Genomic DNA, 22,354 nt, shown 5'->3' with positions numbered 1-22,354 from the left:
AGGACCCTGTAGAAAAAACTCTATGCTGAGGTAGCTTTTAGGAAGTTCCCAGTCTCCTTCAGCCTGCCAGGATTCCAGGGCAGAAGCCACAGCTTAGTTTACTGGAGGTGATCACTGTGGTGCTCAGAGAAGGAAAGTGCACTGCCCAAGGTTGTACAGAATGTGGGTGGTAGAGCCAGATCAAGCCCAGGACTCCGATGCCATGGAAGCTGCAGGCTTCCGAGGCTTCAATATCTATATTGCAGCGCTGTTGACTGAGATTTCATGACTTCTTGGAGGCAGCTGTAGCGGTTCCAGCTTGGGAGAGCAGAGATTTCTGCTTACACTTTTAAGGGCTTGGGAGTGCTCCTAACACTGGCCCCTGCTTGGGTTTGCACCAGCAGCTCTACACCTGGCTCCTAACTCCCGCAAAATGTTACAAAAGGCTGTTACTTCCTCCTCTAGGGCAGTGGACTGGTGTGTGTGTGCGTGTGTGTGTGTACTTGATTGGTTCTTCTTTGACCCTTCTGGGTCAGGCTCACTCTAATAGCCTGGCTTTAAAATCATGGCAATCCTGCCTTACCTAGCATCCTCAGTGCTAGAATTACAAGCATGAGCCCCACATCTGGCTCTTATGTGTTCAGTTTTGAAGGAAGAAACCATTTTATAAAAAACACATGAAAGCCGGGCGGTGGTGGCGCACGCCTTTAATCCCAGCACTCGGGAGGCAGAGGCAGGCAGATCTCTGTGAGTTCGAGGCCAGCCTGGTCTACAAGAGCTAGTTCCAGGACAGGCACCAAAGCTACAGAGAAACCCTGTCTCGAAAAACCAAAAAAAAAAAAAAAAAAAAAAATGGGCTGGAGAGATGGCTCAGAGGTTAAGAGCATTGCCTGCTCTTCCAAAGGTCCTGAGTTCAATTCCCAGCAACTACATGGTGGCTCACAGCCATCTGTAATGGGATCTGGTGCCCTCTTCTGGCCTGCAGGCATATACACAGACAGAATATTGTATACATTCTAAATAAAAACAAAACAAAACAAAAAAAAAACACATGAAAGGCTGGGCGGGCGGTGGTGGCACTAGCCTTTAGTCCCAGCATTCAGGAGACAGAAGCAGGCAGATCTGTGAGTTTGAGGACAGCAGCCTGGTCTAAGTGAGTTCCAGGACAGCAGAGCTACACAGAGAAATCCTGTCTCAAAAAAAAAAAAAAAAAAATTACATGAAAGAAGGAAATAGGTCAGGGGTGCTGCTGCAAAACCACTGCTTTCTGGTTCAGAAGGGTCTGAATTAGGATAAAGTGGAACCAGTAAGTGTACATACATACATACATACATACATACATACATACATACATACGAGAGAGAGAGAGAGAGAGAGAGAGAGAGAGAGAGAGAGAGAGAACTTTCAGGCTCTGCTCTGTGTTTAAGGCATGCAGTGCCTCCTGGCTGAGTGTTTCTCTGCATGCTAGGAGAGCATTTTTTCATGGTGACTGATCACATGAGTCTCTTCATCTCATCTCTCTCGTCCTGCTTTTCTCTTGGGTTTTTCAAACCTATTTCTTAACAACTCGCAGGCGCTCTGTGCAGAAGGGATCATATTAGTTGCTTATCCAGTACACGTATTCTGTGTGACGAGAGATGTAATTCTACTGGTAGGCTTGTAATGGATCAGAGATGCGAACACTATCACCAGCCATCCACCAGACAAGAGCGGTATTTGTCAGGGGAAGGGAGGCAGTCTCTCCACTACCACCCAGCACAACCACAGACACAGGCAAGGACCATCAAGGTACACTAATGCCACGGGAAGGGCTGTGTACAGCTTGTTCCCAGGGTGTGGAAGTATCCCCCTACAACCTAGCTTACTAACACAGGACAGGAGAAGAGCTCTTGGCATAGAAACCTGGTTACTACCCTACTGCCTCAAATGTCCTGCCATGATGATCAAGTAGCGCAGGACATTTTCTCCATACCTCAACTTTTCCCACCTGAAAAATGGAATCAGTACCTTGTAAGGATGGTCCACAACCTACACTGTCAGGAGAACAACGGGTGTGGGGGGCAGTATCTGGGCCAAAGTGCCAGACCAAGTCCCCCTCTCATTGCTTTTCTACCTGAGATGACAGAGCTGGTCCTGCACCCCCAGCTCAGACTCCTGCAGTTCCTCATCACCCACAGCAAGAGCTGTCAATCTTGTGACATTTGCAGCACAAACACAAAACGTGATGGAATGAGGGGTGGCACGTTTGCGTGGTTTGAAAACACACTACGGCAGCAATTTTCATACTAAAATCATTACTCCACTAAAACTGTGTCTGGCCGTGCTCGTCAGGCAGCAGGCTAGTGCTGCACCCACCAGCATTTGCTCAGCCACTCTTGCTCCACAGCCGCTAGGCAGCACCCATTTCCAGCCACAATCTGTGCACTCGGGATTCTGCTAAAACAAGAGACTTTGCTTTCTGAAAGCACAAGTTTTCTTTGACGCTAACTTACCAACACACACACACCCTAACCCTACTTCCAATCTGGGTGCCTGGCCCAGCGGACTGTATTGTTGATCAAGAAATGGCTGTGATACTGTTATCCCCACGTTTAGATCACACCTCTGCCAGCCCTCAGTTTCCCCCCATGGTATCCTCCTCCTGGGTATACCAATTCACCCTGGCTTCCAGGCAGAAAGGGATGGGGTAGTCGGAGTATCCAGAAAGCGATCCTCTGCCAAGCTCCCTAAGATGGTGTCCCCATACTCCTGAACTTGGCCTATTCTAGGCCCTCCTCTGAGGAAGAGTCCAGTCGTTCTCCTTACCCTACCCAAGTACCATCAATGTCTAGTGCTCAACAAAGCCCACGGAATGTATCCCTGTCACCAGGTCTAAGACACTGGGAAGGAGGTCTCATAGCTAAGAAAAAGGAAGATGCCAATGTTCATATCTGAAATGGTCCCATGCTGTCCTCAGAGTCACCTGGTCCTACCTAAGATGGACCACAACTCCTAGACTCGTCAAAAAAAAAAAAAAAAAAAAAAAAGAACAGGCATAGTGGTGCACACCTTTAATCCCAGCACTTGGGAGGTAGAAGCAGGTAAATCTGAGTTCAAAGCCAGCCTGGTCTACAGAGTGAGTTCCGGGGCAGCGTGACAGGCAGGGCAGGCAGCACCTGGCTGGAGACAGAGTTGAGGGGCTGGATGTGTAGACTGATGGTGGTTTGGGGGTAGGACACTAATGTGGGACAGAGACAGGATAAAAGTGTGCCACTAGGAGAGAACGTTTCCCACACATAAAAGGGCAGTGACCTGTCTGTCCCTGACAGGTCCTAAGGGTTCAGTCCTACACAAAAAAGTGCACACACCAAGAATCTTCTGGGCTGCTAGGTCGGCAAGGAAGCTCTCTAGAATTTGAACCATGATGGAGGTGGGTCTTGTATTAATCTGTTGCTTTCATTGGTTCATTAATAAAGAAACTGCCCAGGCCCATTTGATAGGCCAACCCTTAGGTGGGTGGAGTAAACAGAACAGAATGCTGGGAGAAAGAAGCCGAGTGAGTCGCCATGATTCTCCCACTCCAGACAGACGCAGGTTAAGATCTTTCCTGGTAAGCCAGCTCGTGGTACTACAAAGAATATTAGAAATGGGTTAGATCAATATGTAAGAGCTAGCCAATAAGAGGCTGGAACTAATGGGCCAGGCAGTGATTAAAAGAATACAGTTTCCGTGTAATTATTTCGGATAAAGCTAGCCGTGCCGGCGGCCGGGTGCCAGGAACATAGCCCCGCCGCTATTACAGAACCAGCTATGTTGAGGGTTCAAATATGTTTAAGAGGCTTAAACAGGTTTAGGACAGCATCGCCCCCTAACAGTGACAAAGATGAAGAAAACTGATTCTTTCTGTTGTTGTTAGCTTGATTTTTTTTGAGACAGAGTTTCTCTGTGTAGCCCTGGCTGTCCTGCAGATCAGGCTGGTCTCAAATTCACAGAGACCCTCCTGCCTCTGCTCTCAAGTGCTGGGACTAAAGGTGTGGGCCAAGACTGCCCTGAGAATTAACTCTTAACATGATGATCACTTCAGGCCTCTCCAAACTGGACTTGTGGAGGCTTGGAGTGTCCCATCTGAGCGGCATGCATGGCAGAGGACAACAGGGTCCGACTGCTGGCTGCAGGCTGCAGATACGGGGATGAGGAGTCAGCTATGGCGCGCAGTGACTGCTGCGGCACTCTGGGACACTCCTGGCTCAATACTCCCTACTTTTTCACTGAAGCTGGGGATGGGTGGAAGGGGGAACAGATGAGACAAAACAAGGAACAAACCTTAGGGAGGGGTTGGAGGGGCTCCTTAGTGCCTCCCGTTTCCAAGAGAAGAACGTGCACAAGCTTGCTGTGAGAGTCATGATACCTCTTACCATAAAGTCAGGACAAACCACAAACATCTTACAAGAAAGAGTCCTTGCCTAAACTGCCAGAATGGGGTGCGGCCTTCAGTTCATTCACCCTCTCTCAGGAAAATCTTAACAAGTGACCAGGATGCTGACGGATGCAAGGCTCACATGGCCTTCCAGACTGCCCTAGGAGCAGGGAAGAGTCACCATACTTCCCTCCCTCCCTCCCCTCCCAACAGAACTGTGTGAAGCATGAACAAGAATCACTACACACGAAAGTCATACTTCTAGGTTTTCAGAAGACATTCAGGACTAAACACTGCAGAGGGGTAGGAGAACTGGCAAGACGGCTCAGCCAAGGTAAAGTGTTTGTAACTAAGCAGGATGGCCTGAATTCTAGCCACAGGATTCATGTGATAGAAAGAAAGAATTCCCTAGTTGTTACTTATTTCTGCATGTGTGCACACTGTGGCACATGTGTGTGCACACACAAATAAATAAATGCAAAATAAACCCTTCTGGGTATATTTAATGCTTTCAAGTGGATATATTTGCCATCAATCACCTTGGTGGGTGCTCAATAAATATTAACTGGGGAATGGTAGCACCTGCTTGTAATCCCAAGCCTTTGCAAAGTTGAGACAGGGAGGCTGTGTGGGCTGTGTGTTTGAGGCCAGCTAGGGTTAGATAGGGAGACCCTGTGCTGTCCTACCAACAAAAAGTAAATAAGTAAAAATATTTGTTAGGAGCTAGAGAAACAGCTTAGTGGTTACAAGAGCACTTGCTGCTCTTGCAGAAGACCTTAGTTCCCAATATTCACATGGGGCAGCTCAGAACTACTGGTATTTCAGGGACTTAAATGGCTTCTTCTTGCCTCCATGAACACTGGCACACTGACACTGATGCACACCATTTATATATATTTAGGCCTACACAACACACAGAGTAAAGATAAATCTGCAAAACTGAAAAAGAAATTAAATGACTGCATAAAAAGGGGTATTTATAGAAAAGGCGTATTTACTTTTGCACAGGGCAAAAGGACACAGACTGAAGGAATCATCCAGAATGCAGTTGTATTTGTTTGTTTATTATTTTACACGCACTTATTTATTTACTTATTTTGTGTACATGCATGCACATGTGCACAAGCAGGTCACAGCACACATATGGAGGCCAGAGGACAATTCCCAAAAGTTGGTTCTACTATGTGGATACCGGGGATTAAACCTGAGTTGTCAAACTTGGTTGAGTCATCATACTGACAGTCATTTTTATTTTTGTTTGTTTAATTGTGTTTGTGCATGTGTACGCATGTGTGTGTAGGTGTATGCTCCAGGGTGGGGAATCAGTGGGCAACTTTAAGAAACTGGCTTCCAGCAGGGTGGTGGTGGCGCACGCCTTTAATCCCAGCATTCAGGAGGCAGAGGCAGGCGGATCTTTGTGAGTTGGAGACCAGCCTGGTCTACAAGAGCTAGTTCCAGGACAGGCTCCAAAGCTACAGAGAAACCCTGTCTCAAAACCCCCACCCCCCCCAAAAAGAAGTTGGCTTCCACTGTGGTGGAAACTCAGGTCCTTCAGACTTGTGCGACAGTACTTTTATTCACTGAGCCATCTCCCCAGCCCTAGAACACGTCTCTTAACTCGGTTCCTTACACTCGGACGACTTCTTCCAACGTAGAAGGCTAAGAAGAAACTTGAGCCAAGAGTCAAGCAAGCAGGGTTTTGAATCATGGAAAGCAGACAAATCTCCACAAGTTTCCTCAGAATAAAATAGTTAGGGTGTCTTAACAGAAAACAGTCTCCAAGGGCTCAGAGGTTAAGAGCACTGAGAGCACCAGCTGCTCTTTCAGAGGTCCTGAGTTCAATTCCCAGCAACCATCTATAATGTGATCTGGTGCCCTCTTCTGGCACGCTTGCAGAACACTGTATACATAATAAATAAATAAAACTTAAAAGAAAATAATATACTCCAAACAAGAGTGATACTCACTGTCCCACAAACGCTACGAATCGGAGGCCCTGCCTGTCAGGAGCACTTGAGGCCTACATCGCCCTCACCCTTCATCTTGACTCCTAGTCTCAGGACTGGCTTTGATCCACTCTAAGCTAGGTTTGGGTGCACATGCTAGGGCGGTAGGTGGTACCCAAGGAGGGGAGCTAAGGCAAAGAAAAGGTAGCACTCTCCAACCAAGCAGCAGGTACCACCATGGTCAAGGACAGGGTCCCCATCAGGGACCAGCTCTGTCAGTCCTGCTTAGAGCACAGTGGGCCAAAGTGCTGACAAGAAAACTCGGTATGGGGTAGAAGGGCTGACTTGACTCCCAGAAAAGAGAAACAATTCAATAGTAAGCCTGAACAGACACAGGAATAGCACAAAGGAGCCTGCACAAAGGAGCAGCATCAAATCACATGAGAAGAAATGGTGTGTGTGTGTGCGTGGCCAGGAACGGAGGCCGGGACTCTGTTTGATAAGCAAGTATTCCACCCCTAGTCCAACAAACCTTTAATGATTCTCCCTAATAAAAACAATCAAATAGCAAAACAAATAAGCTTATAATCAAAGAAATATAGGTAGAAACAGGGAAAGCCATTTCAACTTTTCCTTTTTGATTTTTTCCTCTTCTGTCAGGGAAGCAGGCAGGGAAAAGGCTATCTCCACCCCTGGGAGTCAGAACAGTGGCAGAAGTCCTAAAAATGTGCGAACTCTGTATCTTACCATCTTCATCTGGGAAATGATCCAAAGGAAACTATCAGACAAATGTACAACTAGGTAATAAACAGTGTGCACTTACCCTTCTGAAATAATGCCTGCCATCAACATGGGCTGGCTACGTACCAGAGACTAACCTAGCTCATGTATTATCCTGTTGTTCTAAGCTCACCAAGATTAAGACATATCAAAAGAGACTCTCCTTCCACCCACAGACTCGATTCCATTGATGAGCCCCTGTAGGCTTTAAGGTGAGACATCGCAGAAGCCTCAAAAGAGAGGGCTCTGTACTGAGCTTGTAGTCCTCCTCAGTCCCCTGGTTGGCAGCTAGGACCCCTGGCCCAAAAACAAGCATGAGATGGTTCTAAATAGGTAACTGCACAGTTCTTAGGTAGACATAATTGAGATATAACTCTGGAAAGATAGGCACGGAGCCATGAAGTAAACTGCCTTCATTGTCCTAGTCAGGCAGACGCAGAGCAGGAACAAGGACCCAGCATCCTCACTCCCTGCACAGGGGACTGCCAATCAACAAATGATTCTTACTACGAGAAGCCAAACCTCTGGCTCCTCTTCTCTCACTGCAGCATCTGTCACAAAACCAAAAAAAAAGCCAAGTACTGGGGAGGGGTGGGGGGGGTTAAAAAGTGGCTGGAGAGGTGGCTCAGTGGTTAAGCACTTGTAGCTCTTGCACAGTACTGGGGTTCAGGTTCCAGAACCCACATGACAACTCATAATTATCCATAACTCCAATTCCACTAGTACCAGGCATGCACACGTTGTGCATATTCATACTAGCAGGCAAAACACTCATGCATATAAAATAAATCTCTTTTCTTTCTGGTTTTTCAAGACAGAGTTTCTCTGTGTAGTTCTGGCTGTCCTAAAACTCACTTTGTAGATCAGGCTGTCCTTGAACCCACAGAGCTCCATCTGTTTCTGTCTCCCAAGTGCTGGGATTAAAGGCATGCAACAACACTGCCTGGCTAATAAATCTTTCTTGAAAAGTGTAAAGCCAACATGATGTTGCCTACCTGTAACCCCAACACTTGGAAAGGAAAAAGCAGTGAAGCAGCAGCAGTTCAAGGCCATTCTCGATTGCATAGCAAGTTCCAGGCCAGTTAGGACCACACTGAGTCTCAATCAAAGAAACAAAGTATAAGGACCTGAATTCAGTTCCAACCACCCATACAGAAAAGCTGGGTATGGTGGCATGTGCCGGTCATCACAGCAGAGGGGAAAGTGGCACAGACAGGAGATTCCCTGGGACTTCCCAGCCAGCCAGTTTAGCGGAATCGTCGAGGCCAGGTTCAATGAGAGACCTTGTCTGGAAAGGAGCCCAAGGAAGCAGGGCAGGTGCTCCTGACAGAATGTCTAGGTAGGAAGACAGGACAGTCACAGTTAAACTTCCTGTGCTGCATCAGTTGGGTATAATAAACACAAACTTTTTTTTTTTTTTTTTTTTTTTTTTTTAGCACATAAGCATGTATTAACTAAGATTTTTTAGTGCTGGGCATGATGGTGCACACCTTTAATCCCAGCACTTGGGAGGCAGAGGCAGGCAGATCTTCAGGTTTGAGGCCAGCTTGGTCTATATAGTGAGTTCCTGAACAGCCAGGGCGACATAGAGAAACCCTGTCTCAAAAACACCAAAAGTAGAGAAAGACTTTTGTGTATGTGAGTATTTTAGCTGTGCTGGATAGTTTTTCTGTGAACAACCTAAAGTCATCTGAGGATCAGGAGCCTCAACTGACAAAATGCTCCATCAGATTGGTCTGGGACAAGCATGTGAAACATTTTCTTGATTCACCAATCAGTTGATGTGGGGGCACATGATGTGGGGGCAGATGGTCCTGGGAGATTTAAGAAATATAGCTGAAACCCGTGGGGTAGTGTATCCCTTTAATTCCAGCACTAAGGAGGCAGAGGCAGGCAAATCTCTGAATTCAAGGCCAGCCTGGTCTACAGAGTGAGTTCCAGGGCAGCCAGGGCTACAGAGAAACCCTGTCTCAAAAGTAAAACCAACAAAAAAGAAAAAAGAAAAAAAGGAAAGGTAGCTGAATGGAAGCCTGGAGAACAAGCCAGTAAACAGCATTCCTCTCTCTAGATGCTTGCCTTGAGTAACTGCTGACTTCCCTTCCAGATGGGATATAAGCTGTAAGGTGAAATAAACCCTTTCCTCGCCAAGTTGCTTTTGGTTTTGGAGTTATCACAGGAACTGAAACACAACTAAAGCTGCATGCATGAACACATTGTACCACATACGTGCTTGAGGCCTATAAGGGTATCAAATCCCTTAGAACTGTAGTTACAGAAGGTTATGTACTGTGATGCAGATGTTGGGAACTTAACCCAGCATCTAAAAGAGCACTAAGGGACCTTAACCACAGAGCCATTTCTTCAGTCCTTCAAACGAGGTTGGTACTATTTATTTAGTTGGAGATAAGGTCTCACTGTAAAGCTTTGGCCGGCTGGAACTTCCTACATAGACCAGGCTGGCCTCAAACTCATATGGATTCAACTGCCTCTGCCTCCCAAGTGTTGGAATCAAAGGTATACACAACTATGATGGCACAAATGAGGCTTTGAGTTGTTGTTATTCTTTTTCAAGACAGGATTTTTCTGTGTACCCCTGAGTGTCCTGGAACTTGCTCTGTAGACCAAGCTGGCCTCGAACTCACAGAGATCTGCCTGCCTCTGCCTCCCCAGTGCTGGAATTAAAGGTCTGCACTACTACTACCTAGCTGAGGTGTTTTTTCATTTTTATTTTATGTGCATTGGTGTTTTGCCATAGGTGTTGGGTCCCCTGCAACTGGAGTTGTGAGCTGCCATTTGGGTGCTGGAAATTGAACCTGGGTCCTCTGGAAGAAGAGTCAGTGCTCTTAATGGCTGAGCCATCTCTCTAGCCCACACTGAGATTTTAAATATATATATAGTAATGTCTCTGGGGTAGGCATCTCTTCATTTATGCTATCTCCATGCATTCAGCTGACTGGAAGTGAAAACATCAAGTGTCATGCTTCAGCTGGAGAGTCTAGAAATTGAAAAAAAAAAAAATTACACCAGGAGGGTTTGAGAGATGACTCAGTGGTTAAGAACACTGACCCCTCTTCCAGAGGAGTCGGGTTCAATTCCCAGCACCGAATGGCAGCTCACAACTGTGGGTAACTCAGTTCCAGGGGATCTAGCACCCTTGTACAGACATACATGCAGGCAGAACACCAATGCACATTAAAATAAATAAATCTTGAGAGAGAAAGAGAAGGGGCGGGGGAGAAAGTTACAGCAGGGAAAAAGAGGTCTGAGTCATGGCAAACTCGACCCCACAAGTTTCTAATAGCTAAACTCCAGGGCTGTTTGAATCTCAAAAACTTCCCTTGGAGCCATTTGGGTCAACCATGTGCCACCATGTGCCCATCTGACCAAGCCTTCTTAGTCCTCCCAAGTGAGGAGCAGGAACAGCAGGCCAAGGCCCTGGCCCTGTAGCTCATTTGGGGGCCTCTGGGAGGCTATTCTAAGTCCCAGGCCATTTCATGTGCAAAATGGAAAGGATGCTCTGGGAAAACGAGGGAGACTGCAATACCGAGGAAGTCTGTCTGCTTTCAGGACATAGTTTAAGACCAAGGAGCATAGAGAGCTGGCAGGCAACACCCCTGCCCCATCTGCCCGCTCAGCTTCCTGTCCCACCTCCACCCCAGAGCTGAATCCACTGGACAAGCGAGCAGCTCCTTGTCCTGGGCACACACTGTGAGATGGAGGGCAGCAGTGGGGCATATCACCAGACGAAACTAAATTCAGCTCCCCTGACAGAGGATGTGGCACTACAGGCTGATGTTTCCCCGAGTCCCCATGGGCCCTTGTGATTCCTGCTTGACGAGGCCAGAGCTCCTCTACACCTGGGCCGACATGACACATGCTAACGGCTGGCCAAGGACTCACAGGCAAATGCACACATGGCGAGGGGCCTACCCTCACACAAGCCACTCCACACTCCTGACTGAACCCTCCCAGGCCACCTTATGTCACACAGAAGGAAGCACCAACTCCCGTGGTTTCCTGCAATCTTCAAAGATGGATATAAATAAAAATTCCTTACCCAACCACAACTGGACAAGGTGCAGAAAGAGAGACTTTAGGTCACTCAGCTCTAAATGGGGCGTTTATCAGCCCTTTCTCCAAACCTCAGGGAGCTATGCACAAGTAGCAACAGGAAGCCGGTACGAGCCAGAGGCCAGAGATGATGCCAAGGAAACAGTGTCTTCCCGACACAACAGGACTGACACACATGTGAATGCACAGAGACTGTGAGAGTGTCCACGTGACCTTCATAGGTTCAAGGAGTACTGGGTCCCAGTACTGAGGGGAGGAAGTGGACACAGGCTCCCACACCTAACCAAGAATCTATCTACAATTCATATTCCCTGGAAAAGAAAAAATTAGTTTTTTTCCAATGGAGTATATTAGCCACACTTCAAGGCAGGCCCCATGTCCAGGAATAATTGGCCAACACCAAACAAACTCAATGGTATTTTTGTAGACTTTTTTTCACCTCATGCTGTTTTATTTTGAGAATTTTTTTGTCTTATTGATCTTTTTCTTGTATATTTTAGTTTGTTTTTGTAGGGTTGTGTGTGTTTCTTTTTAAAGAGGAGTGGAAAGGAAAATAAGGTTGAGTGGGTTGAGAGGTAGAGAGGACCTGGGAGGAAGAAGGGGTAAACCACGATCAAAATGTATTATATGAAAAAAGATTTTTTTCAATTAAAAAAAAAATCCTTCTCCAGGGTCCTGCCCACTTCACCCATCTGTTCCCTATGGACACAGAGACCAACTTGCTATATACCCTGAATCCTACCACATACATGTTCTCACACCACCCCAACATAATCCTGTCCCCTCTGGTGGGAAAGCCTCCACCCACCACACCCAGCTCACACCTGAGGAGAGAGTGAGAGCAGGTAAAGAAGACAGCAGGCAGCACTTAGGGGCCAGGACTGCCATGAGGGAGGAATAGCAGGCACTGACCCTAGAGCCAATGGAATGAAGGGGGTTTTCCTGAGGTCATGGAGTCTGGGAGCAGAGCCTCCACTTGTCCCTTCTAGCTCTGAAGCAGGTCTCCCAGCTTTACCCTAGTTTAAAAAAAAAAAAAAAAAAAAAACAGCTTCAGAGTTACACCATGCTGGTGCCCTTGGATACCTCCTGCCTGCTGAGCCATCCCAGGGCAGCTGTTACCATGTCTCCTCTCCTTTCTCACCTTTGTACTCCAGGATTCTGAGGTCCCAGATGCAACTGGGCCACCCAGTAGGAGTTAAAGAGATGGATTGGGAACAAATACGCTTTTTGCTGCCTACCAGCACCCCACAGGGGTATCCTCTTTTTCAGAATTCCTATTAGAACCCTTGTGTGCAAAGTTCTACATAAGCAGCCATGCCCCCAATAGGTCTTCCCCACTAAAATAGCTAACTGTAGGAATTACAGAGTGACAGATGTAGGTTCCAGCCCATTCCTGACTTGCAATGGGGCCGCTGGGGAAAGCCTAGCTTGGGCATTGCACAAGACAGCAGATCCTGTGGTGAGAATCCTGGCCAGGTGGAGACTACCCAGAATAATCAGTAAAGTTAGGAGCTCAGGAGCTTCCTGTCTCTAAATGGAACTAGCTTCCATGTCCTTTCCTTATGGCAGGGATATGGTAAGAGAAATCGCAGGACAATGGGAATATGCAGTCATAACACTCAAGGAGAGTCATGCGGGGACTATGGCTAGAACCCTCTTCCTGCTTCCTCTGGGCTTTCCCAATATACCTGGCCCCTTCTCTGTCTAGCAGAGGCTTGATGCAAACAGGAAGAAGCCCATTATCTCTTCCTCCCAGTTCCTTTGGGATATCATTTTTTTTTGTTTGTTTGTTTTTGGTTTTGTTTTTCAAGACAAGGTTTCCCTGTGGCTTTGAAGCCTGTCCTGGAACTAGCTCTTGTAAACCAGGCTGGTCTCGAACTCACAGAGATCCGCCCTTTGGGATATCATTTAAGCCACAGTCTGGGTAGGAAGGCAGGCAGAATGGGAACTGCACGAATGAGGCTGAGAACAATCCAAGGAGATGGACAGGAATGCTCAAAGGAACTTCTCCCAGTGGAAAACAAAGGGGTTTCATGCAAACACAACACAGGCCATATGGCATCACACCTAGGTACTGTCCACTTCCAGGCCCCACTGCCCCATACCCCACAGGCACACACCTGCCCAAGGCTGTCTTCCTAAAGCACTGGAGTCGCATCTTCCAGTACCTTCTCTGGGCTCCTGGATGGCGAGGTCTAGTGTCTCCCTGGTCCCCACTCACTGCCATCAACTGAAGCCCCGCTGTGCCTGCATTCTTCCTTCTACAGCCAGGAGACTCCTGTAAGTTGGGAACTCTTCTTTGGGAGAGTGTGCTGTCTGGCTGGGTTAGCATTAGTCCCTCTCTTCTCTGAGCCTCAGTTTCTCACTGGCAGGCTGAGTGGGTCAGAGGTCCTGCATACAGTATGTATTCCAGGCCCCAAAGCTGGCTCCTGGTGGGTGCTTCTTTCATTCCCTGGGGCCTAGTGATGGGCAGGTGTTCTCTCTTGACTAGGAAAGGAATTTTAATATTTTAAATAGTTTCGGCTGTCACTCTCTGATAAGACAAATAAGCCCTTCGCCAAAGATAAGTGAAGCCAGGTGAAACGACAGCCCTTTGCACAAGGAAACAGAGGCTCCCGGCAACTCTGTGTTTATGTAATAGTCTAGGTCTGCTGGGCTTAGGGGGCTCAGCCTAAACAGAAAGAACAAGGGCAAATCCAAGATGCTACTATCTTCCTACTCTGGGCAAGGTGGGAACACTGCCTTATAGGACAGATCAATATGGTTAGGCAGATGGAGAATTCTACCGCAGGAAGCATTACAGGGCTGAACAGTGGAGGAGTCTGGTTGGTTGGGTTTGGGCCTTTTTTTTTTTTTTTTTTTTTAGCCTGCCTACAGTGTGGAAAAGCTGGGGCGATAGAAGTGTGAAAGCCAGCAGGGTGGGGGTAAAAAAAAAAAAAAAAGGCTCCCAGAAGAGGCCCAGAAGGGGAAGGTGCTAGGACTCTTCTCCAGAGAGCAGGGTGGCAGGGACAGGGAGGAGACAACAGAGCTGAGGCTTGGTGTTTGGGAAGCAGCTGGGTCAGTCTGGTGACAGTGATCATCAGGTCCCAGGATTTCATGATGGTGACATAAAGCTTCCAGACAAAGCAGATGGAATGGTAGGGTACTTCCAAACCACAATGGGGAAGTTAGTCTGGGGGAGGGCTCTAGGAGTGGAAATGTTGCCTATCATGCTGAACTCAAGACAGAGCTAAAAACCAAACCAAGTACTTCCCAGGACCATGACTTGCACAGAACATGACCACTCTGATATGTGAGTAAGAGTGACTTAGGTCACTAATAATACTAATAAACAGGAATTACATGTGGAGCCCACTCAGCCTGTCTTCTCCCTGCTCTGGAAAGTCTCTGGGACAGCTAATGCACAGACACAGACACACACACTACACACACTGGTGGCTACCCAGTAAGTTGCTTCATCCTCCCAAAAAGGCAAGGGAAATCATCCTGGGAGTTCGTACTTCCTCCAGAACAGAGAAGAGCTTCTTCTGGCCTCACCCTCTCTGAATCTCTTCTGAAGACCCTGGGCACACACAAATGTCACCTCCCAGTCTCCAACCACAGCAGTGAATCAGGCCATTTACTCAAATCCACGTTAATGAGTTTTTTCTGTCACCTAATTAGTTCACAGTGAACTCTGCCTTGAGAGAGAAGAAGCAGGCTGGGAAAAGATCAAAAGGAAGTCAGAAGGGGATGTTACAACAAAAGGGGCCCAGATCTAAGGGGAAGGAGGTTGTCTACTCAGGTAAGATTCAAGACTCATCAGCGATGGATACAATAGAAAAGCAAAACAGGGATGTTCAAGTACAGAGGGCTCCAAAGTCTCACACAAGATGAAGCTGGGAACAGGATCTGAACTATAGGGCCCAAAGAGTGGGCATACCCTTCTCAACCCCATGTCAGCAGCAACTGGCCTTGGCTCTCCCTGCATTGCCACTAAGGCAGAACCCACCTCCTGCTGGTGGGCGTCCCCCTTCAAGCAGAGTTGGAAAAGGAAGCAGATGGACCAGGGCGAGGCCCATCTGTCCAAGCTGGCTAGAAGGTCAACACTGCCACTGGGGTGCCTGTTGCTACTGCCAGCCGGCCTCCACCGCACCAGAGGTAGTGGGGCTCCATGCCAGCAGTGTGCCCCCAATTAATGTGCCCTTCTGCGGCCCCAGTTCATGACCCAAGTGCCCACAGGAAGGACCATTGTTTGAAGCAGCGAATGGTCTGGAGTTTATAGTCCCTATATCCAGGTCCGACCTCCCTGGAGGTCAGTCAGCATCCGGTAGCCCACGGTAAGCAGGCATAAATGTCCTAGGGGTTAGAGGACACTGGCAGCGCGCAGAGGGACCATCCAGCGCCTCCCACGCGGCCACAGCTCCCCAGCCCTGCGCCAGGCCAGGCCCGCGCCCGCCGGGCCGCAGAAGCGTGGGGGTGGGTGTGCGTCGGGAGAGGGGGCCGCGGGGTGCGCCACCCTCCGAAGCCTGCGGGAGCGGCCCAGGAAGGCTGCCATCCACTAACCCAAGGTTCTGATCCTCTACCCCTACTGCCGGCCAGAGCCAGGGCATCAGCTAAGATTATTCCCGAGCATCGGCCCCACCTTCACGACCCACCAAGGTCTTCCGTCGCGCCCACCCGGCCCGACGATGCCTGGCCAGATGTGGCCCCAAGGCCCTTGGAGACTCAGAGTGTGCAGCAGTCCTTGGAGCGACACCACCTTCACCTTCTGGGTCACGAGGAGCAAAAATCGTGTCCACTAGCTCAAGACGGACCCCCCCCCCAAAAAAAAAGTGTTCCTGGCTAAGACATGGAAAAACCTGGACCAACTGGGGCTCTGCAGTGCCAATGAGCAAACCGTGAACCTCTGCTCCACAAGACCCCTGAGCGCCAGAGAGGGGCCGGGCCAGAACCCGAACCCGGGCCCGGGTCGTGGAGTGCCCCCGTCAGCGCTGCAAAGGCCACCGCGCCCCAGCTCCCGCAGCCCCCCGGCTCCGCTCACCCTCGATGGAGATGACGTGCTCTCGAATCTGGTTCTGCAGCGCCAAATCCTCGATGCGCTCGATCAGATCGTAGATGGCGTAGATGTTGGGGTGTACCGACTCGAAGCGCTGGATCTCGGCCCGGATAGCGGCCGAGTTAGAGAGCGCGAACTGTTGGGGGGGCCCGCCGGCCAGCTGCTGCGAGGGGCCGCCACCCCCGGCTCCCGGCCCCGCGCCGCCGAACTGCCCGCCGCCCCCCGCACCGCCGCCACCGCCGCCGCCGCCCCCCGGCGCCGCCAGGCTCTGCTGCTGTTGAGGACTCTGGCCCCCGCCCGCCTGGAAGTTCATGGCTCCGGAGCCGCGGGGCCCGAAACGGGCCCAGGCAGGGCCCGGGGCGGCGCGGCGGCGGCGGCGGCGAGCGGGCGCGCGGGCGCGCGGCGCTGGCGGGACCCGAACTGTGAAGCGCGCGGCGCCGGGCTAGCGCATGAGGCCCGGAGCCGAGGCCAGAAGGCGCGGCCGCGCACGCTGGGGCCGCCGCCCGGCGTTTACCGGCGCTGAGATCCCGCCGCCTCGGAGCTGCCTCCAGCGGCAACAACAACGGGACCGGGAGCGCGCGGCCCGGGCCCTCCCCCCCGCGTCATGCGCACGCACCGCCGCCCCCGCCGGCTCCGGCACACGCAGCCGAGCCCCCCTCCCAGCCGCCCCCGCCCCTCCAGCGCGTCGCCTTGCGCCCCCGCCCCTCTCTCGCTCAGGCTCAGCAGCCTCCACCCCCAAGAGCCGCGCTTTGGCCGCGACGCGCGGCCCCACCCACCCGCCTAGGCCCTTCCGCCCGCTCGCCCGTTTCCCCCACCCCCCTATCCCTCGGCGCCTCGAGGCCACCCGCCTGGGGACACGACCGCGCTGTCCCCACGACCGGCCAGCTGCCTTTTCACCTCTGCGCTGCTCTAGACTGGTGTGGAATCCCTGGTCCACTCCGAACAGTTCCCTGCGCCCGAGGGTGCTGATAAATGGGGCTGATTGGCCGAGAAGCTCGCACAGGCCCAACGGCGCCACCCTCTTTTGGTGCAGCACCGGTACCTCTGTCCCCAGGCCTCGAGTTCAGCCCTAGGGATCGTGCCTTGGTTCTCTTCCCTGGCTCTCTGCCCGGGTTTCCACTGCTGGCTCTGGCTGGGAGACAGGGACGGGTTCCCTCGCTCCTATTTCCAGTTCTCCCTGAGTTTCACCAGAGGGCCCTGCAAATGACCCTTAGAAACAATAGTGTCCCAATTCTTATCTCCCAGTGACAGCCCTCTCCCAAAATACCTTCCCCTGTCAAACTGAGGAGAGTTCATTGGTTCATTACCGAAATTCACCAGAACCCACATGGGGCTCATAATTTTTCTTGTCCTACCCCCTTGTCTATCTTGTCTCCTACTAGGGCTAGAGAGCTTCCTTCAAGGTTCCGGTGCTAATTAATCCACATCCCCAAGGCAGATTCCCCAAACCTCCAAGAGGTGACCTGTGCAAGTGCAAGGGAGTGACCCTGTGGAATAATTTGCTAGAGTATGACAGGTATCATGATGTACACCTGTTATCCTAGCACAGGGGAAGTGGAGTAGGAAGATCAGGAGTTCTAGGACAGCCTGGGCTATTTAATGAGACTGTCTCAAAAACCAAATCAGCTGAATATGAGTATGTGCCTGTAATCCTGGTATTAGGAAGGTAGAGCCTAGAAAATCACCAAACCTGTCTGAAAAAGAAAAGCAACGCCAGGCCGTGATGGTCCACACCTTTAATCCTAGTTGGGGATGGAAGGGGGTGACAGGCAGATCTCTGAGTTCATAGCCAGCCTGGTCTACATATCGAGTTCAGGACAGTCAAAGCTACACAGAGAAACCTGTCTAAAAGAAAAAAAAAGAGAGAGAAGGAAAAGAAAATCCAAACTTCAGGGCTGGAGAGATGGCTCAGAGGTTAAGAGCACTGACTGCTCTTCCAGAGGTCCTGAGTTCAATTCCCAGCAACCACATGGTGGCTCACAACCATCTATAATGAGATCTGGTGCCCTCTTCTGGCATACAAACATACATGGAAGAAATGTTGTATGCATAATAAATAAATAAATCTTTAAAAAAAGAAAAAAAAAAAGAAAATCTAAACTTCAATGGGGCTGGAGAGATGGTTCAGTGGTTAAGAGCACTGACTGCTCTTCCAGAGGACCTGGCTCATAACCATCTGTAACTCCAGTTTCAGGGAATTAAACACCTTCTGCAGTACCAGGTGCTCATGTGTATGCACGTGCTGCATAGACACAGAAGAGTTGTCCTTAAAGAAAAACAACTCTGGGCAGTGGTCTGCTCGCCTTTAATCCCAGCACTTGGGAGGCAGAGGCAGGTGGATCTCTGTGACTTCAGGCCAGCTTGGTCTACAGAGCAAGTTCCAGGACAGCTAGGACTGTTAACCCTATCTCAAAAAAAAAAAAAAAAAAAAAAAAAAAAAAAAAAAAGAAAGAAAGAAAGAAAGAAAGAACAACCACAAAACAAAGCACAACAAAGAACAGTGATTCACCCAGGTATCTTCTGAATACTATTGAAATGAGTGAGGTAACGCCATTCTGTCTCTACTGTATTTAGCTTGTGTTTGCCTATTTCTCAGTCCTCTATCCCTCTATCACCAACAACCATGTCTGCCTTGGCAACACATTTGAGATTTCCATGACCTCAACCATGGTTCAGTTATATTAGCCAAAATGATTAAAGTAAACTAAAATAACTAAAGGCAATATAAATAGAAATTGTGAGCCTGGCATGGTGGTGCATGCTTTTAGTCCCAACACTAGGGAGAAGCAGGGGAATCTAAATGAGTTTGAGGCCAGTTCAATCTACAAAGCAAGTTCCCGGGCAGCCAGGGCTACACAGAGAAACTGTCTCAAAAACAAAACAAAACAAAAAAATTGTCATGTTATGTTTGAAATAATTACCATGCTTTGCCAGAAATAAACGTTTCAAGGTTACTATGACCCTCATCTAATTTTGATGTAAATTATAGTCTTTGTGGGTTTTGCCCTTTAAAACTTTGTAGCCCTGGGCTTGGACACCAAGAGGTTTCAGAGACACATACCTGCTCTTGGTCTAACATCAATAAAAACAAAAACTTTTTTTTTTCTTTTTCAAGACAGGGTTTCTCTGTGTATCCTTGGCTATCCTGGAACTCACTATGTAGACCAGACTGGCATCGAACTCATTGAGATCCTTCTGCCTCTGCCTCCCGAGTGCTGGAATTAAAGACACTCACTACTACCACCCAGTCCAAAAACTTAAAACTTTTAATATCTTAATATGTTTGTTGGCTGGACGGTGGTGGCACATGTCTTTAATTCCAGCACTTGGAAGGCAGGGGCAGGCGGATCTCTGTGAGTTCGAGGCCAGCCTGGTCTACAGAGCAAGTGCCAGGACAGGCTCCAAAGCTACAAAGAAACCCTGTCTCGAAAAAGAAAATGGTTGTCAAGGTTGTCAATAACTATTTCAAGTGGGTCATTTCACCATTGATACATGCCCCGCCCCCTCTTTTTTTCTGGTCCTAGGGTTGGACCTTATTAAGCATGCTAGGCAAATGTTCTAGCACTGAACACCACATGCACACAGCTACACACATTGTCTTTCAGAATGTTATTTTTCTGATGTGTATGGATGTGCATTACATGCAGGCAAGTACCTGATGCCTGTGGAGGTCCGGTATCTCTAAAACTAAAATTACAGATAGAAATGAGCCTAGGTTCTTTGAAAGAGCAGACATGCCACCGCGCTTAACTGCTAAGCATATTTCCAGCCCACATATTGTTTTTTGTTTATTTTTTTACATTCATTCCCACTTCTCAGACCAACCTGAACTTTTCCCCAAAATAAAACTGCCTATCTTTGACTTTCTACACATCTTTGCTCCTTCCTACATGTCTCTTACTTTCCAAAGGATCAAGTGCAAACTAAGGAAAACTTGGACCTCTCAAACTACAGAATGGTGGGTATTTCTGTTTGTATGGCTTTAGCAATGTCTTGTCAATTTTATGGTCTTACTCTGAAAAAATAAAGTGATTAAACAGAAAATATAGCTTTTCTCACAAAAACATGTAGTTCTTATGCTTTATAATTCTAACACTAGTGTCTCTGGCCAGGTGGTGGTGGTGCACACCTTTAATCCCAAGCACTCATGAGGCAGAGGCAGGTGATCTCTCTGAGTTTGAGGCCAGCCTGGCCTACAAAGTGAGTTCTTGGACAGACCAGCAGACCAGGCTACACAAAGAAACACTGTATCAATAAACCAAAGAAGAAAGAAAGTAAAAGGAAGGAAGGAAGGAAGGAAGGAAGGAAGGAAGGAAGGAAGGAAGGAAGGAAGGAAAAAGACTGGTCTGTATGGGTTAGAGAGATGACTCAGAAGTTAAGAATAGTACTTGCTGTGCTTGTTGAGCTTGCTACTCTTCAGCGCTAGCATAGGACCCTGGTTCAGTTCCCAGCACTCACATGGCCCCTAAAAATTGTCTGTAATTTAAAAGAAAAAAAAAAAGGCTGGAGAGATGACTCAGAGGTTAGGAGCATTGCCTGCTCTTCCAAAGGTCCTGAGTTCAATTCCCAGCAACCACATGGTGGCTCACAACCATCTGTAATGGGGTCTGGTGCCCTCTTCTGGCCTGCAGGCATACACACAGGCAGAATATTGTATACATAATAAATAAATAAATAAATATTTTTTAAAAAAACTGTAACTCTAGTACCTGCCTGTAACTCCAGTACTAGGTGATCTAATGTCCTCTTCTGACTTCCAGAGGCACCAGTAATGCACATAGTGCATATATATATATATATATATATATATATATTCATTCAGGTAAACATACATACAAATATAATACATAAATCTATTTTCAATAATTAGATTTCAATTTGCAAACATGAGGACCTCAATTTGAGTGCACGCATTCATGTCAAAAGCCAGGCATGGCTGCCAATGTTTGTAACCCTAGCATAGGGGAGCAGAGACAAATAAATCCTGTATGTGTGTACATTCACATGAGTGCATCACACACGTATACACACATGAATGTTCAAACTCCCAAGCAAAAACTGCTCTATAAAATTCACAACTCAAGGCAGGCGGATCTCTGTGAGTTCGAGACCAGCCTGGTCTACAGAGCTAGTTCCAGGACAGGCTCCAAAGCCACAGAGAAACCCTGTCTCGAAAAACCAAAAAAAAAAAAAAAAAAAAAAAAAAAAAAAAAAAAATTCACAACTCAAGAAGTCTGTGGCTATTTGGGGTCAGAGGAGTAAGGAAGAATCGGCAGAGATTAGCTGTCACAGATCTACCTTGACATCCTCCATGCTGAAACATTTTTCTTAGATGTTGGGGAATGAGACAGAGTGTTTGTGGGTGGTCAAAAGTGGTTTCAAATCTTCCTACCTCAAACTCTTAGTGCTGCATTTACAGGGATATGCCACCATACTTAGCTAGTTTCTCAGTTTAGGTTTTAGTGAAGCAAATGCACTAATACTAGACGTTTGAAATAAACACAGTGACATATTTTACATAGCTGAAATACTTATTTAACTGACTTAAAAGAATTATACTTGTTCAGAGATTTAATAACCCACCAGAGATTATGTAGCTGGTGAGCCTACGAGAGGCCTTAGGATGTGTGCTCTGTTCTAAAGTCTATGCCAATTGTACAATCCCGTAGGGACAAGATGCAGGAGCAAAGGAGGAGAGGCCTGGAAAGGGAACTGCTGGGGTCAGGCACTCTCCCTAGCGAGTGAGGCAGGCAACCCACGCCTTCTCGGATACAGAGTCACAGAGTCAATTTAGAAAACCAAGATGCTTTCTGACGTCCACTGTGACAGTAGGCGAGGTCCGGGTAGTGGCCACCTGAGTTCTCTAGAGCCTTCATCACTGCATCACCAGCATGGGTGCTCTGACGTGCTGCAGGCTGACGTTGGTGTCGGGAGTGACAGATGCCCCAGCAGCTAGTGGCAGAGCGGGAGGTTCTCGTTGCTGACCAAATCTCTGTGGACAGGCACAACCCCTAGGGTCGTCCCCGCGGGCCATCAACGATCTGCGGGTACCGGGAACAGCTGGTCCAGCCGGGACGTGGGTCCATAGGGCGGAGGGCGGGAACTAATCAGGGCGAACTACAATTCCCACAATGCTCCCGGGTC

General features: G+C 48.6%; 1 protein-coding gene across 4 annotated transcripts in view; it reads right to left on the bottom strand.

Moving 5' to 3' along the window:
• Positions 1 to 16,795, bottom strand: part of Agap3 (ArfGAP with GTPase domain, ankyrin repeat and PH domain 3) — a 51,152-nt gene extending 34,357 nt beyond the window's left edge. For all 4 annotated transcript variants that reach the window (XM_057788697.1, XM_057788706.1, XM_057788732.1 and 1 more), the window contains exon 1: positions 16,196 to 16,795. In XM_057788697.1, the coding sequence (XP_057644680.1) occupies positions 16,196 to 16,523 (328 nt within the window). In that variant the 5' untranslated portion in view covers positions 16,524 to 16,795. The remainder of the gene's footprint in view (positions 1 to 16,195) is intronic.
• Positions 16,796 to 22,354: the final 5,559 nt, after the last annotated feature.

Source organism: Chionomys nivalis, chromosome 1 (assembly GCF_950005125.1).
Source record: "Chionomys nivalis chromosome 1, mChiNiv1.1, whole genome shotgun sequence".
NCBI classification, from domain to species: domain Eukaryota; kingdom Metazoa; phylum Chordata; class Mammalia; order Rodentia; family Cricetidae; genus Chionomys; species Chionomys nivalis.
Note: the sequence above shows the minus strand (reverse complement) of the source record. Positions and strands in the feature narration are given on the sequence as shown.